The sequence below is a fragment of the Rhipicephalus sanguineus genome, chromosome 3 (assembly GCF_013339695.2).
Source record: "Rhipicephalus sanguineus isolate Rsan-2018 chromosome 3, BIME_Rsan_1.4, whole genome shotgun sequence".
Classification (NCBI taxonomy): Eukaryota; Metazoa; Arthropoda; class Arachnida; order Ixodida; family Ixodidae; genus Rhipicephalus; species Rhipicephalus sanguineus.
Window position 1 is genome coordinate 80,061,474 of NC_051178.1, and position 16,434 is coordinate 80,077,907.

The window sequence follows — 16,434 nt, forward strand, 5'->3', positions numbered from 1 at the left end:
TAGCACGTCGGCAGGATAACCGGTGTTCATTAAGGGTAACTGACTGGATTCCAAGAGATGGCAAACGCGTGAGGGGGAGACAAAAAATTAGGTGGGTAGATGAGATTAAGAAGTTTGTAGGTATAACGTGGCAGCAGAAAGCACAGGACCGGGTTGATTGGCGGAACATGGGAGAGGCTTTTGCCCTGCAGTGGGCGTAGACAGGTTGATGATGATAACGGCTCCGGAAATTTCGACCATCTGGTGTTCTCTAACATGCACTGACAACGCACAGTACACAGCCCTCGAGCATTTTGCCTCCATCGAAATCCGACAGTGGCGACCGGGGTCAAACCCGCGACCTTCGGGTCAGTAGCCGTGCACAGTAACCGCTAAGCCGCTGCGGCGCACATCAATAGGCTAGTTTCTGCATACGGCGGTTTGTGTGCAGTTCGCGTCGGGAGCGAGCAATTGTTCTTTCTTTTGAACTAATGCAGGGGCTGGCGCGTACGCCAAGCCCCACTACCAAAAATTATATGCCCCATCTATCCCAGTTTGGGAAAGTGGCGTGCGTCAACCAGTCGAAGTGCAATGGCCGGCCTCGGCACGGGACCCCGGCCTCTCTGATCACCGGATAGCCCGACACCAGGTAAGTATGCCCGAGAGCACGTAGGCAGCGCACGCCATTGCAAGAACACTCGCAATTGGCCCCGGTGGAAGAAAATTTCTCGCATATAATTTCAAGCGCCATGAATCAATAAAAGCTCTTTAAATTGCGAATTTTGTTGCGTAACCCTTCAGAGCGCAAGACTGTAAATTTAAATGAGTATTCGGAAAACTGACAATCAGTGCGTTTAAGATAAAACAGTTTCGCAAGAATGACAAACAAAGTGAGACCGAGGTTGTGGTCAAACCGTCAAACTGCACGTGGGTATGGCGCGTTTCCTTATCCTAAAGAGCGCAATGGCAGAACTTCCGCTCACCGCAACATTCGGGAGAGTCACATGACTTGAGCAGAAACGTCACGCGTAGCGTCGTACCACCGCCAAAATTTGAATGCAAGGGAAGATTTTTGTCTTGCGTTTTATACGTATCATTTAATTTTTTAATATCTGGAGTTTAACGTCCCAAAACCACCATATGATTATGAGAGACGCCGTAGTGGAGGGCTCCGGAAATTTCGACCACCTGGGGTTCTTTAACGTGCACCTAAATCTAAGTACACGGGCCTCAGACATTTTCGCCTCCACCGAAAATGCAGCCGCCGCGGCAGGGATTCGATCCCGCGACCTCCAGGTCAGCAGTCGAGTGCCATAACCACTAGACCACCGTGGCGGGGCTTATACGTATCATGTAGAAACGTACATATAGCTACTTTGCCTGTGTCACTGGGGAAAGCCGCTCCCTTTCGCTGTCCTGACTGTTTTGTAGGGGTGTGCAAATATTCGAAAATATCGAATAGCATTCGATTCGATTCGGAATTGGAATCGGTTAGTCCTTATTTGAAATACCGCATATTTTTTATATATATTTCTCGAATAATCAGCACCGACGGGAAAACCGGAAAGGAGCGATACGTTAGAACAGACAGGGGCCATTTTTGGTGCTTTAATAATTGAATTAACGAGATGAATGCAGCCCAAGCCTCTACGGCACTATCAAAGACATACTGATCACCGCATGACGGCGTTCTTACTTAAAACTTCGGTGCTGCTGAAACGAAAGTGTCATCAATCTACCATCTTCAGCGGCGTTTGGTAGGCTGCTCTTGCGCTCGGAGGATCAGCAGAGTTTGACAATTGGGTCATTGGTCAAAAGCATGGGGCGCCACTCGTGGCAAAATTAAAATTATGCGACTCGCGGGCCATACTGCGTCGTGGCCCGCGCTGCGTCGGCGTCGTCTCGCTGGCGACCCAAGACGCCTTGGGGACCCACGCCAGTTTTATTGCGATAGCAAATATATGGACACTCTCGGCTGATTTTTGCCGTCGCCGTCTGTCGACGCCGTCATGTCCCGGATATGTATATGTATGTATATATATAAAAACGGCACAAAGAAAAATAAAGCACAAGAAAAAATGCCCCAACCTCACCTGCCCGAAGGGAATCGTGAGGAAATTTCTTGCGCCGAGAGAGAGTACCGTTGCCGTCAGACATTCGCCTTCACCGACTTCTGCCATCGTCTTGAGAGGCGCCCAGCCAGCGAATGGTCGAGAGTGAGGCGCGAGCGGACGGGAGAGTGGGACGCCAGCGTTCTCGGCTCGGCGTTGGCGTTTCACAGCGGCGTCTCGAGCACACATTTCCGGATGTTCTTGAGAGGCGCCCAGCCAGCGAACGGTCGAGAGTGAGGCGCGAGCGGGCGTGAGAGTGGGGCGCAGGGAGGAGAGAGAGCGAACGGCGAGAGAAGGAGCGGCGAAGCACTGCACCTGCCCTCTCCTACACTCTCTCGCACGACATGCTCCGGTTGCTAGGGGCGAGGATAAGCGCTCGCGCCCGCAGCTGTTGCTATTGGCCTGGTGTGCGACCGATGGCGGCGCTGCGAACGGCGCCTGTATGACGTCATAGCGGGGATTCGCGCGCTTTCGTCTGCTACGTAGGCCCAGCGCCGTGTTGAAACCACCGTTGTGGTAAATCTCAACAAAAAAAAGCAGTTCAATTGGTTATCTTGCGTATGGTGGCTACTGACGCTGTTCGAACAACCGTGGGTCTGCTTTTAATGTTCATTTAGAACTACAACTCTTTGTTTTTTAGAACTGCGGCCGCTTGTCGCCGCGGCGAGTGCTGCGCAATGGTGAAGTACTGCTCTGTGCCTCAGTGTACTTCGTCCGCTCGTGAAAAAGGCGTTAGCTTTCACAACTACCCTAAGGACCCAAAGCTGAAGAAAAGTGCATCGCAAGCTCAGAATGGGAAAGCGCTCCACGCCTTCATCGACCGTGTGCAGCAAGCACTTCGCGGAGCGACTTCTGCTACCCACCGTACGAGCGACTCTTAGGTAAGCTTGTGACCGTGTTTAAGCGCCCCGCCAATACTTAAGGCGTTTTTTGCAAGCAGGCTATAAGCATAGGCGACTTACACCAGGTGTGGTGCCGTCCCACAACCTGCCGCGAAGGCCCCTAGACAAAGAGCCGACGACGCGGCCTCCGAATCGCCTCGAAGGAAAGCGCGCCTCGTGAGCTCAGCTGAGCGGCGCAGCATATCTGAGACTACGGCTGCATTTGGATGGCGTACATACGTATTTTACTTATGAAGGCAAGCGCGCGCCTAGCGGACTGCTTATCATAATGTCATAAGCGAAACCTGTTGCCGCTGTTTAGTGCGCATTCTCTAAAAGTTTTAACCTCAGGCAGTGCAGACGCTTTTTTAAAAGCGGAGCTCTTTAAGCTTTTCGTTAGGCTGCGTGGCGTGAAACTGGACCCTGCAGCTTGCCTTTGCACGTTAATCTCTGTGGCCCTGTGCGTGGTATAATCAGCGATTAACTATTTGTTATATTCTAATACCCATGTGACGGCCCTGTGCGGTATTAATAGGAACTACGACGTAATATCGTTCTCACTGAACCAACATTACGGGACAAACTGCGATCATGGGCATCGGCAGGGGAGTGTGCAACAAGGCGGCACTTGCGCACTTGTTTGCAGGACGAAAGCAGCGGCGGTGATGCGATCTCCGCTGACGGCCTCGACCGCGCATTCAACAACGTGGCCTGCATCGTACACTGCCTCACCCTCGATGAGGCACCGCTACCTTTTACAAGCTTTATCTACATACTTGTAGATGCTGGAGAAGGGCACACTTACTGAAATATCGAAAGCACCACCCAAACTAATAAGTATCGTACGGCGGGAACAAGATAACGAGCGAGAACACTCACACATAGTTTCACTTTCTAACCAGCAATGCGGCCGGTGGCATCGGCGCACTCGTCGACCATCCGGGGGATTTCTTGGCCCTGTCGATTGGGCCGCAACAAAAACAAGTTGAAGAGTGCACTCGAAAACATTCGTTACAGGCGTTATAGTTGACCGCCGCGAGGCTGTTCGTTCGACAAAGTTCCCGCCTGAAGTAGACGATCCGCATACAGGAGCAGCGGCTGCTACAGCGCGGTTGAGAGCGCTGTTCTCTCACTTGAGTTTGATCCCAAATAAGAAAATATCATTTAGTTCCTGAAATAAAAGCAAGATGAAGCAATACGCAATCTTTGAACACGTGAGGCCACGCGCTCCCGTGTTGCAAGTCATATTGAGCGCGACTGTACGTTTCTATATGATAAGTATAAAACGCACGGCAAAACCTTCCCTTGCATTCAAAATTTGGCGGTGGTGCGACGTTACGCGTGACGTTTCTGCTCAAGTCACGTGACTCTTCAGCATGTTGCGGTGACCGGAAGTTCTGCTATTGCGCTCTTTAGGATATGGAAACACGCCACACGCACCGCAACCTCGCTCTCACTTTGTTCATCATTCTTGCGAAACTGTTTTATCTTAAACATGCTGATTGCAAGTCTTCCGAATACTAATTTAAATTTACAGTCTTGCGTTCTAAAGGGTTTTGCAACAAAATTTGCAATTTAAAGAGCTTTGATTGACTCATGGCGCTTGACATTAACTGCAAAAATTTTCTTCGACCGGTGCCATATGCCAGTGTTCTTGCAATGGTGTGCGCTGCCTACGCGTTCTCGGGCATACTTACCTGATGTCGGGCTATCCGGTGGTCAGAGAGGCCGGGGTCCCGTGCCGAGGCCGGCCATTGCACTTCGACTGGTTGACGCACGCCACTTTCCCAAACTGGGATAGATGGGGCATGTAATTTTTGGTAGTGGGGCTTGGCGTACGCGCCAGCCCCTGCGTTAGTTCAAAAGAAAGAACAATTACTCGCTCCCCACACAAACCGCTAGCCTCATGATGTCTGCCGCAGCGGCGTGTATAGCGGTTACGGTGCTCGGCTACTGACTCGAAGGTCGCGGGTTTGACCCCGACCGCGGCTGTCGCATTTCGAGTGCTCGAGGCCTGTGTACTGTGCGATGTCAGTGCATGTTAAAGAACACCAGATAGTCGAAGTTTCCGGAGTCGTTAAGGTAGTATCACAGCTACCTTAACCCGCACTTATCTCGAGCAAAATGACCGGCTACTAAAACGCCAGTCTCGCAGTTTGCGGATTCCTTTGCTCGAATTGATGAAGTAACTGAAGGCTATGCGTACACGTGCGTGTGGGTGTCACTACCAGCACTCATGTTTAGGCAGAACCCAATGGATTAGACGACAAAGACGCGTCCGCCTGCAGAAACCGGTTTTCAAGCGTCATGACACTAACGCAACGGTAGGGAGCGATTCCGTGACGACGCAGTTAGGGCGCTTAGATGCCAGCGATGAAACGCTGGCCGCGCTGGCATCGAGGAAGCGCCTTAGACGCAGTTACGTGCTTTGCCTTTCGCCTCGCGTTAGCGTGTGACGGCTCGTTCTCATAGTAGTGCAGCTTCCACATACACCAACGGTGTTTCTCTGCCGCCGACTGCTTCGAGTGCGATAGCATCGACTAATAAAACTGCTGTAATAAGCGCTACAGAAAGGCAACGACGTCGACGGGCGAATGTCGCGCAGTGAGTGCTTTGGTGCAGCAGAGAGACACGCGAGCATAAGCGGAACGCCTTCCCGCGTTCACGGCTCCAGCTACGGACTCTGCATCTCGCCTTCCTCAAGCGCTATGTTATATATGTAGAGCACTGGCAAAGGTTGCCCTGTTACTGGGGGGGGGGGGGGGGGGGGGAGCGCACACCTTAGCGTTTCTCTCGTCGAATGACGACGCTTTGAATGAGTGCATATCGAGTTCCAGTGTTTATTATGTGCTTGTTGATGCCATCTTTACGCGGGATACGCGGGATTCATCATATGCTGTATCCAGGTGTATGTTAACTACTTGAGCTACCACAAAGATTCAATCAGGATCATGGACGTTAGTCGTCGGGAGATGTGCCACAAGGCGTCAGCGTGGCTGCATCGTTAAACGGCGCTATAGCTTCCAAACATCAGTAGACATTGTAAAAGATATCATATATCAATGCACAGTAAACAATCAACGACTTCTCTGAAAACACGTTTCCTTTTCGTATTATACCGATTCCTATGACGGAGGGATTAGCCACGTTCTTTTTTTAAATGCGAAGCACTTTTTAGCGAACCTTTGGCACTTTGAGCGTTTCTATCTATCTATCTATCTATCTATCTATCTATCTATCTATCTATCTATCTATCTATCTATCTATCTATCTATCTATCTATCTATCTATCTATCTATCTATCTATCTATCTATCTAGCCGCCTACGTCTGGGTGCTCTCATTATCGCATCCTGAACTTGGTGTGGCAGCGCTGACCCGACGAATGCAAAGAATAAGGATTAGGATCCCAGCAGGAATCAAACCCAAGCATTCTACGTGACAATCAGGTATTCTACCACAGAGCCACGCCACGTCTATAACCTGGTTTGGAAAAACAGCTTACGCGGGTGCAATGTCGGTGTAACGTCAATTGTGGTTGTGGTGCAGGCTATCTAATTTTATAAGGAATCAGTGCAAACCACAGTACGTATGTATTCCTACGATGCAGGCGTCATATCAGATTAACGTCGGTGGTTCCAGTGTTCGCTCCGCTTTTATAGCAGTCTAATAGACATTACATATGTGTTGCTATGATTCAGCAAGCTATACTGAAGCATTGCTGGACCCCGGAGTAATTCATTACAGAAAGTTACATATGATATTCACATGAGTGCACCATAAAGTGCACTTAGTTTCGATAATACTGAGGTATGTACTCTAACGTGAGGGCTGACATTACATCGCGCCCTTTAAACGTTACCCTTTAAACGCCAGTGTTGTCAACTTGCCTGGTCAGCCCACGATGTGCACACAGCTACTACACTTACAAAAACACTTCGATCAATGCCTCGTAAATCTTGGCTCAAAGCCATAAAATACAGCATAGAAGTACTCGCTGACTGCTTTGCATCAAACTGATTCCACAGCTCGTGGGATCTGTCAAATTTTATTTTTGATGCATCGTGTATACCAGGGGTCTCAAGCACGCTGCCCGGCCTGCACATATGACCGTCTTCGTCCCATTTGTTTTTGTTTTCCTAATAAGTATGTACATCAACTAAATTGACATGGCCGGTCTCAAGTATTTTTTCGTGAGGACATGTGGTCACCATGTGTTGGAACATAACCGCGGAACAAAAACTCGGTTCGATCCCGCCCACGGTGGTCGCTTTTAAATAGAGGCGAAATGATAGAGGCTCGTGTACTGTGCGATGTCAGTGCACGTTAAAGAACCCCAGATGGTCCAAATTTTCGGAGCCCTCCACTACAGCGTCCCCCATAATCATATCGTGGCTTTGGGACATTAAACCTCAGATATTATTATTGCTAACAAAATCTTGATGATACATGCGAAGTATTTCTTAACGAGCCTTTGGCACTTCGAGCGTGTTTCTATCTACGTATCTATCGGACTATCTAGCTGCCTACATCTGGGGGCTTTCACGATCGCATCCTTAATTTGGTGCAGAGCAAAATTGGCATGGGAGGGTAAGAGGATTTGACGAATATGACTGTCGGGTCATGACATAAATAACGTGAAAATTCTGTCGCCTACGAAGTTAAAGCCTTTCCTCCAGACACGTGTAGCACATACCTGTTTTTCTACTTTTAAAAATTTCTTTATTCTTTTTATACAAATTCTCCGCTTCATGGTTTATATGATTTTATATTTCTATTCTTATTTTTTTTTTCATTTTACTTCTTTCCTCTTAAATAGAAAAAATCTTCGCTGTACTTTAACAATTAGATTTTAAAAACTATCCGGTTCTTGGCCAATCCCCCAGCGTGGGTGTGTGCCAAAGTTAGAGGATCTACTCTACTCTACCACGGGCCGCGGTGCGCGGGTATACGTTACAGGTGATTGACAGTTTATATCTACCCAAGAACGATGAGAACAGACGTTTAATGCGAGAGGTTTAAGAAAAACCGATATCGGCAGCGTTGACCCGACGAATGGAAAGAATGAAAATTAGGACCCCAGCAGGAATCAAACCCAAGCATTCTGCGTGGCAATCAGGTATTCTACCACAGAGCCACGCCAGGTCTATAAACTGGTTTGAAAAAACAGCCTATGCAGGCGTGATGTCGGCGCGACGTCAATTGTGGTTGTGGTGCTGGCTATATAATTTTACAAGAACGCAATATACACTATGCATGTACTCCTACGATACAAGCTTCATATCAGATTAACGTCGGTGGTTCCAGTGTTGGCTCCACTTTTATAGCAGTCTAATAAATAATACATTTGTATTTCTATGATTCAGCAAGCTATATTGAAGCATGTTCGACCCCCGAGGAACATATTAACGAAAGTTACGTATGATATTCACGTCATCGCACCACAAAGTGCTCTATAGTCCGCCAGAAAGACGCAGTGTTCATTTCTTACGAGGCTGGGCGATGGCCTCATGCTGACGGAGGATGATGCCAGATTGATTCATAGCAGCTTTGTAGACTGGGCTACGTAGGCCACATACGCCCAGGTATTTTACGAATATGACAAGCGCCATCCACTGATGTTGGTCAACGTAGTCCTACCAGCCTCGACGGCCTCACCAACGCGACGGGTGACTTCAGATTCCGACATGTCGCCAGCTCTATCGACAGACAATTTGTCGACGAAATGACCGAGGCATCCACGATTTCTAACAGCTGTACTATACCTCATACTTTACTACACATGGACCCCTCGTCACCGCGATCACGACCTGATCCAATAAGAAGTCGTCACCAGCTGTTGGTTCTCACTGGTCACGGTGATGATGACTTTGTTCAGGAACTGCCAAGAACTTCTTCCACACATGCACACGGGTTCGTGAAACGTGCGTGCGTTCTCCATCATAAGGGACAAGTATAAGCACTCCTTATCAGCTTACCGCTTCTGGTGTTGGTAATACCCGCGTTGCCGTTGGCAGTGTTACCCAACTGTAAACAACTGCTTACGTAACACATATGCGGCTCTTCAACATATATGTGTGTGTATAAAATTTATACAGATATTCAGCGTCATTTTGTAACGTTTTGTTCAGTAAAAAATTACGCCAGAGTCCCAATTCCCGCCGTGTGCTTCGCATAACATCGCCTCCCACGGTACTTGGGATCTGCCGAATTTTTAAGAACGATTTAATTGAAGTAGTCAAGCCATTAGGTCGACTTTAAAAGAAATTGCAGTGGCTTAGCTCGGCTATGCCAGGATATACGTAGCGTTAGCAAAGGTTCAGCTGATTATTCTTTGCTTTCCAGATTGTCTAAGATTAGCTTGATTGTCATGCTTACTGCTGCTCAAATGACACACACACGGTATACGTATTATGTGGCACATGCACATTTATTTTGGCTCAACGTCAGGTTGCTTCTCTAATGCCACAAAGACGGCTCGTTGGTCAGTAAAGTAACACACTGCCATCTCTATGGCCCCAACACAGTATTTGAAATTGTCTGTGCGTCTGTGATAGACAAGATCAATGGTGCTTCCCCATTGGGTCGTCTGTGCAGTTGGAACACTAGCTAAGTCGAGGTTAAACGTGTCCTTCAAAGGAACACAAAGAGAGTCTAACCGCTAATTGTCAGGCAACTACTTCGGGATCCGATGAGATAAGCTTCTCGGCTCTTCTGCGCCGCCGAGCAGCATTTGCACTCTCCTCCATGGCGTTAGCCACTTGCAAACGCCAGTCAGAGGCGCTATCAAGTGGCCCCAGCGCAGTGTCAGACGGCGACTGCACAGCGAAGGCGAATAGCTGCGCGCGCGCTAGCGCCACTGTGTCTACGACGTCACTCCTCTCGAATGCGGCGCAGACCAGCAGCGGCGAGCCGCGCGCGGCGGTGTCGGAGAGCGCGTGAGATGCCAGCTCCAGTGACCCAGCTGTGTGACATCACTGATCCTCGCGCATGCGCAGCACGGTTCATGACGCTCCACGCGAAATCGGCTCTGGCTAGGCAAGTGTATCTAACGCTACAAAAGGTCGTTTGCTTTTTTTCTCAAGCTTGGTGGCTCACAGGTCACCATCCGTTCATAAAGGGGACGCTCATAGCATCAATCCATCCGTACATCCATGGCACCACTGCTCCCTCAGTGGCGCTGCCTGCCGGCGAGGCTACACAAGTGCCTAGTGAACTAGCTGTCTTCCATTTTGGCTGAGGGACGGCGTCGCGCGCAGTCGACTTCTCTTGCTCGATGGGAAGCATCGCGGGATTCTCCCACGGAGACCTACCTGTTGGTTCGAAGGCGCCTACGTTTGTAAGTGCAAGTTCGATCGAAAAATACGTATTGCTTGCCTTCCATGAGAAGAACCTGGAGGTAAGAGAACAGCTGGCGCGTGAACGTCTTCCGCGATCTGCTGCTAGCCAGCGAAGGCTCGAAGTGATACAGCAACACCGTCACAGCGGTGGTCACTATCCACGAAACAAAAATGGCCAGCCACACCTGCCGCAAACAGAATCACAAGGGCACGCGAACACTCAGTGCCACTTATGCATGGAAATTTTTATCTGGTCATCAACAGTCGTCCAATAAGCAATATTGTTGAAGCCAACAGTAGCACTTCGTCTTCATTATGACAACAGTTGCTTTCACAACAGGCATTTAATTAGCTCACAGAACCAATAACAGGAAAACAATATTACAATATCCTTCGTACATGAACTGCAGTAAAGTGGCTCTCCAGCATGGCGCCAACGTCTTAAACCTACAAAGTGGTGGCGCCAGTAGCGCTGAGAAGAACGCTGAACTCACATCCTAAAAATGCGACCAGAGAACTAACCCGCAAATCCGGTCTCCCTGTGTAAGATTGAAAAAGCGCGGCATACGTACATCTACTAATATCTCCGGAACACTTAATGAACATATTTTCAGCTGCGACATATTCCCTTTTTTTTTCTATTCGTGATGCCCATTTATGTACGACTGAAGCCCCTGTGAACGTAACTCCGAGTAAAACTGACAATTGACGAGTAGGTAAGTAGTCATTGATTTGAAACAGCGCCACGGAATGGGACGAGAACACTCAATAACACACGAACTTAGGCTAAAGAGGGTGGTCGGGAAAACACAAACACGGGGGAGGAGCGAGACAACACAAACATCACCATCTGTGTTTTCTCGTTTCTCTTCCGTGTTTGTATTTGCACGGCCACCCTATTTCGTAATGGACAGCTTGCACGTGACGTCATGCACGCAGCTTCATAACGTACTGATTCACCAGCACGGCGGCTTCGATGACGTAAAGGCAGCATAATTACATTGCGCTTTAACCTGCCGAAATATGATAACAATGTGGCCACATTATTATTGGCCTCTGTGCGTCAATAACAAAAGAACTTTGAAGTGATGTAATGATAACATTAACGTGACGTCACTAACCTTTCGTCCTACTATGCAATGCGCCAACATGGTGGTTTCAGTGACGTCAGTGGAAGCCACGTGTACTTAACAACTACCTAACAACTTTCTCTCGTTATGAACTCAGGCGCTTGTGTTCTTGTGCTAGTCAGTGTTCTCGTCCTATTGCCCCAATGAATTTCGTCCTAATAAATTGCGACAGCAACAAATTGTAATGTTACACGAAGTGAGGCTGGCAGCTAGCTCTTTTGGATCCCATCTCACGCAACTCTACAAAACGCTGGTGTAAGATAATACGGCCGCTCCAGGGGCACTTTTCGCATAGTCTCTTCGCGTTGAGAGCGCAGCACGTAGAAGGGTATACGAGCCGCCCGCTGATGGCTGCCGAGATAGCGCGGGCGGCTGCGATGGCGACCGCGCCCTTAAAATCAAAGTTCACTATTGCTGCTCGAGCGAACCCCCCTCCCCTTAGCGTCTTTTCATGCTCGTTAAAGACGGAAGGGCGTTTCCTTTTTGTTGCGACGGCAGGCCTCCCGATAAGGGTGATGTTATCGTGTGCGCCCTCCGAGCGACGGAGATGGGCCGGCTCGTTTGATCTCTGCGTAAGCCGCGTTCGTCGCCCCCACGCTCGCCCGCTATGTACCCGCGGGTAGAACGTACGATGCCCGTGGGGATGTTATCAATTTGGACTTTATGCGGGACATGACGGCGACGGCAAAAAACCGTCGAGAGTGTCTATATAATTGCTATCGCAATAATAATGACCTACTCACGGATGAATCGAAAGTGGTGGCGATGGCGAAGTCGTCGTCCACGTAAAGGCGGCGCACTCCGCTCAGGATGCAGACCGGGTCGTAGCGGAACACGGGAACGGCGTGGAAGTCGGCCATGACCAGTTCGTTCAGAGGGTACGGGAAGAACAGAGTGTCCACCTCCTGCACCGCATGAGTGCATCGGCCAGGATCTTACAATGCCCGACGTGCACACGTGAGACGATTATCGGGGTTAACTGAACGGAATAGTTAGGCAGTGGTTATACAAATTGTAACTTGGTCGACGAAGTTAACTCCGTGACGCCAATGACAGCAAACAAAACTTGCCGCTAACCAAAGCACATTTTCCAATAGAAAACTTCCCGAAATGTCATGTGAAATTATGTAAGTACTAAAGATGGTTGATTCGTTCAGGCTTCAAAATTTGCAAAGAGAAATCAGCTGTTCAGGAATGTTGCAGTTGCGCATCGGCATTAGCAAGGCCGAGTGGGATGCGCTTTTGCGCAGCCCAAACCTACAGGACCAAATCCTGGCCGTCCAGTGCGCCCGCGACAGGGCCGTTAGGCTAGACCTGCCGGTCCCAACGTGGGAGTAGCCGGGTGGGGCGGGGCAACCTCTGCGTCTGCATTGGACTCTCAATAAAGTTGTACTCTCTCTCTCTCTCTCTCTCTCTCTCTCTCTCTCTCTCTCTCTCTCACACACTCGTCCACGTGCTTCCAGCGAAGCGTGCGTGACAAGCAAGCACGCTCGGCATAGGAACGCACGGAGAGGTTCATGGCACCGCCAACATGCAGCATGACCACGCGTTGTCTGGTAACGGCGTCAGTGTGCGATGTGACTACCTCGTCCGATTGCGGGGCATTATGGGCAGTGTCCCATTTCCTCAGCAAAACAAACGTCGAAAAACGCAAAAGAAGTATACAAAGAACACAGAAAGAAGTGAAGGCTACACATTTCCGTGGTCGTACGCTCAATTCTGGTTTCTATTTTCGGACCTTTAATTCATCGCCGGTTTCTCCTTCCGGGATATTAACTAAATTATTGCTTCTACTTCAGCTCTCTTAATTCTGTTCCACTTTCTTAGAGGGACCCTGCGATACTTTTCCAAGTAATTGTCCAATCACTTCAACGAAGTTTCTTGCCTCATGAATCGACTGGCGCAAACATTTTTAGAATCCGTCAAGTGCGAACAGAGTTACAGAAATTTGTTGCACGCCAGAGAGCGCACTGAAGGCTACCCTGGGGGGACGGGAGGGGGCGACCAGGAGCTACGTCCGTTCGTCAGCCCGCGTCATGACCTTCAGCCCTTTCCTTTCTTTTTTCTTTTTCGAACTTTCGAACGCGAGGAATTTCAGTGTAATCGCGAGCGAGCATGAAAATTTATATTCTTTAGGCATAATTCGACTGTATCAACGCGTGGGGACAGTACACACACAGAAAAACAAGGTGTTGTACAAACACGGCGCTGATGTCTTCCGTCCTTGTACTAGAAAATGCACTGTCCCATCACTTATCATGACCAACCATCTACTCTGCCAATACATATTTTATAGCTGGCGTTAGGCGACGAGTGTATACTATAGGAATTCGCTTGCGCGGGAGCACTCGCACTTTGTATCAGCATCATTGCATCTGTGGTGAAATGCCGTGCTGCCAACCACGAAAACTAGTTAAGAAGCTAAATAGAAAACAAAAACAATTCTCTTTCAAAAGGCGTTTCACTAAGACCTTTGTATGGCTGGATAAGTTGGTTCACAATATGGTTACGTCGAATACTGCGCATGCTGGGAAAAGGCGAGCTTGCGTCCGCACGTGAGGGCACTTTATGTGACTCTCCATTCATATTAAACATAAAATGTGACGGTCCCTTAAGGTAACGCTAAGGAGAGGCGCAGGCGACAGCCTATGCAATCACGAGACTAAGTTTCATTGTCCTCCCCGGTATGTTATGACGTCATCAGATAACATCATAAAATGTTGCAATTGAAAGTATCATCGAGACGTGACAACACTATGTCGTTGATGCGATCATGTGCGATTTTACTCTTAACTTGATTTCATGGGAAGGTGAGGCGCATTTTTCAGGAGCGAACTTTTTTGTTGCCGACACAAACAAGGGCTTTTGAAGCGCGCTTACCTCTCTTTGTAACATGCCGAACAGTCCGTCATACGTTCCGTTCGGGAATTTGAATCCATGCGCGCTGCCTAATGTGATGTTGTACCTGTCGGGATGAAAAAATGAACAGTTATTGCAATCCATTTTCTGCGATTACTCAAACTTTGAGCTCAATTACGCGCAACTATGAGAGCAGCAGTTCCTGACAGCGCATATTGCACTCTTTCCAAAAACTTCCTTGCGCATTTCCGATCTCCTGGCTTCTAACCACATAATACTGTAATACTGTCGTTACATTATGATCCCCATGTCAGGTCAACCTCACAAGATGAGGTTGACGCTGAGGTTGACCGGGCCGCCCAATAACAGGATTCTTTTGTCGTTCTTCGTCTGTCCGTCCGTCCGTCCGACTCACTCACTCACTCACTCACTCACTGATCGACCGACCGAATAACTGACCAATGGTTTACTGGAGGGGGGCTGAGTTTAAGAGCACATTGGCTACACTTCTCTAGGTCGCTCAGCGTCGACCCTTGTTCAGCCCCGTTTATTACCAAGACCACTCAGTCGCGAACAGCTGGTGACAAAAAAATAATAAAAAAATTAGCGCATCTTGCTCTAAGTCGCGCAAGGCTGAGTCACAGCAGAGCTGGCAGGCACGTTCTAGCTTCCCTTTTTAACAATATGTACAGGATGCTTGGGCGGTCATTGAGCACGTGCCGGTTCGTGATGATGATAATTTCCTATCTACAGTACACGGCAAACCTCGACCATCACAGCTCTCCTCTGGAATAAACAAATTGAACGAAACCGAAAGAAATAAAAGATATCGACATTGAACCAACCTACAGGCATACCACGCTGACTAAGGATGACCATAGTCTCCTGGATCTCGCCCCCCCCCCCCCCAATCCCCATGGCGAAGGAGCACTTATATTTTATGAGAGACGTAGGTTTCAAAGAGATACTTTAATTATGTGTGCTGTGCTCTTTTTGTGGCGTTCCGACCACGTCGTATATGTCCCCTGTGCATCATGTAAACTGTAATCCTGTTTACACGGAGTAGCATCCCACGTAAACATGTCGTCAGGCATACTTCAGTTTTCACTGAATGGTCTGTTTCTCTTTTTTTTTCTTCTTCCTGATCTTTCTTTTCAGAAATTTTTATCTTTCGCTCTCTCCTTCCAATTTTCCATATCGGGAGCCCACCCAATCACTTCCTACGTACTTCATCGTCGATACTGTTTATCTGCAGCTCTAGCCTGTATCTAAGGCTGACCTCGTTTCCTCCTCACCCTAATAGAAAACCGGTTTTATCAATACGGCTCACATTTCATGCTAATCATGAAACCATCATACTAAAATACACCACAATATAAGCGATTCCGAAAATTGCTGTCATGCAGCAACGGGCTAGCCAGAAATTTTATTCTTTGGTGGTGGTGGGTAGGGGGGGCGAGGGGGGGGGGGGGTCAACCAACTTTTATATATCTGCGTGCGCGTGTTTCCATGTGTGTGCGTGTATACAGGGTGTTTCAGCTAAAAAGCAGCAAGTATTAAACAATTAAACATAGGTGCTACGCGTCTCCAATTAGCGCAGTATTCTTCTGAGTCTTATAGAGCACGTCAGAATATTTTTCCAATCCGCTAAGCTCGGTAATTCACAAAGAATGTTTAATGAACTTTTTAAATAGTAACTCTGGAGAAAAATTTTCAATACAAAATTTGTAGCGCTTGTTCAGAAACATCGATTTTTTTTAATCTACGCTAAGATAAATCTCCTGCTTAATGTTTTTCCGGCCTTTCTTTAAAGCGCGCGAATTTTTAAAAAATACCACGTGACTGCCGCCTAACGCGCGTAAAGTCCCTGGGACTTTAAACGCGCGGCGCTTTTAGTGCCCTCAAATGTAAGTTGAACAAATTATCAAAGGCTGCTCCGCGCAAGAAAGTCGATTGAGCAGGCTACCGGTGACTGCAATGGACGCTAAGTGATGATAGGGGCGTACCGTCTAAAGCAAAAGTCTACAAAAGAGCGGCTGCCACGTGTGCGTGAATCTTTTATCTCGGTCTTTCATCACGCTGTCACCCTCGCTCCTTCCAATGTGTTTCTTCAGTGGTGCGAAAAGAAAAGAAAA

General features: G+C 48.4%; 1 protein-coding gene and 2 non-coding genes across 3 annotated transcripts in view; 1 reads left to right on the forward strand and 2 right to left on the reverse strand.

Moving 5' to 3' along the window:
• The window catches only part of LOC125757836 (uncharacterized), a 38,922-nt gene extending 23,390 nt beyond the window's left edge, over nucleotides 1-15,532 (reverse strand). Inside the window, exons 1-4 of the mRNA XM_049414036.1 lie at nucleotides 15,528-15,532; nucleotides 14,321-14,405; nucleotides 12,184-12,345; nucleotides 10,348-10,495 (exon numbers count right to left, since the gene is read on the reverse strand). Coding sequence (XP_049269993.1) covers nucleotides 10,348-10,495; nucleotides 12,184-12,345; nucleotides 14,321-14,405; nucleotides 15,528-15,532 — 400 coding nt within the window. The remainder of the gene's footprint in view (nucleotides 1-10,347; nucleotides 10,496-12,183; nucleotides 12,346-14,320; nucleotides 14,406-15,527) is intronic.
• Nucleotides 474-636, reverse strand: LOC119388448 (U1 spliceosomal RNA). The gene has a single exon (XR_005182732.1). It is a non-coding gene; the product is annotated as a U1 spliceosomal RNA (small nuclear RNA).
• LOC119388454 (U1 spliceosomal RNA) lies at nucleotides 4,661-4,823 on the forward strand. Its single transcript, XR_005182739.1, has one exon. It is a non-coding gene; the product is annotated as a U1 spliceosomal RNA (small nuclear RNA).
• Nucleotides 15,533-16,434: the final 902 nt, after the last annotated feature.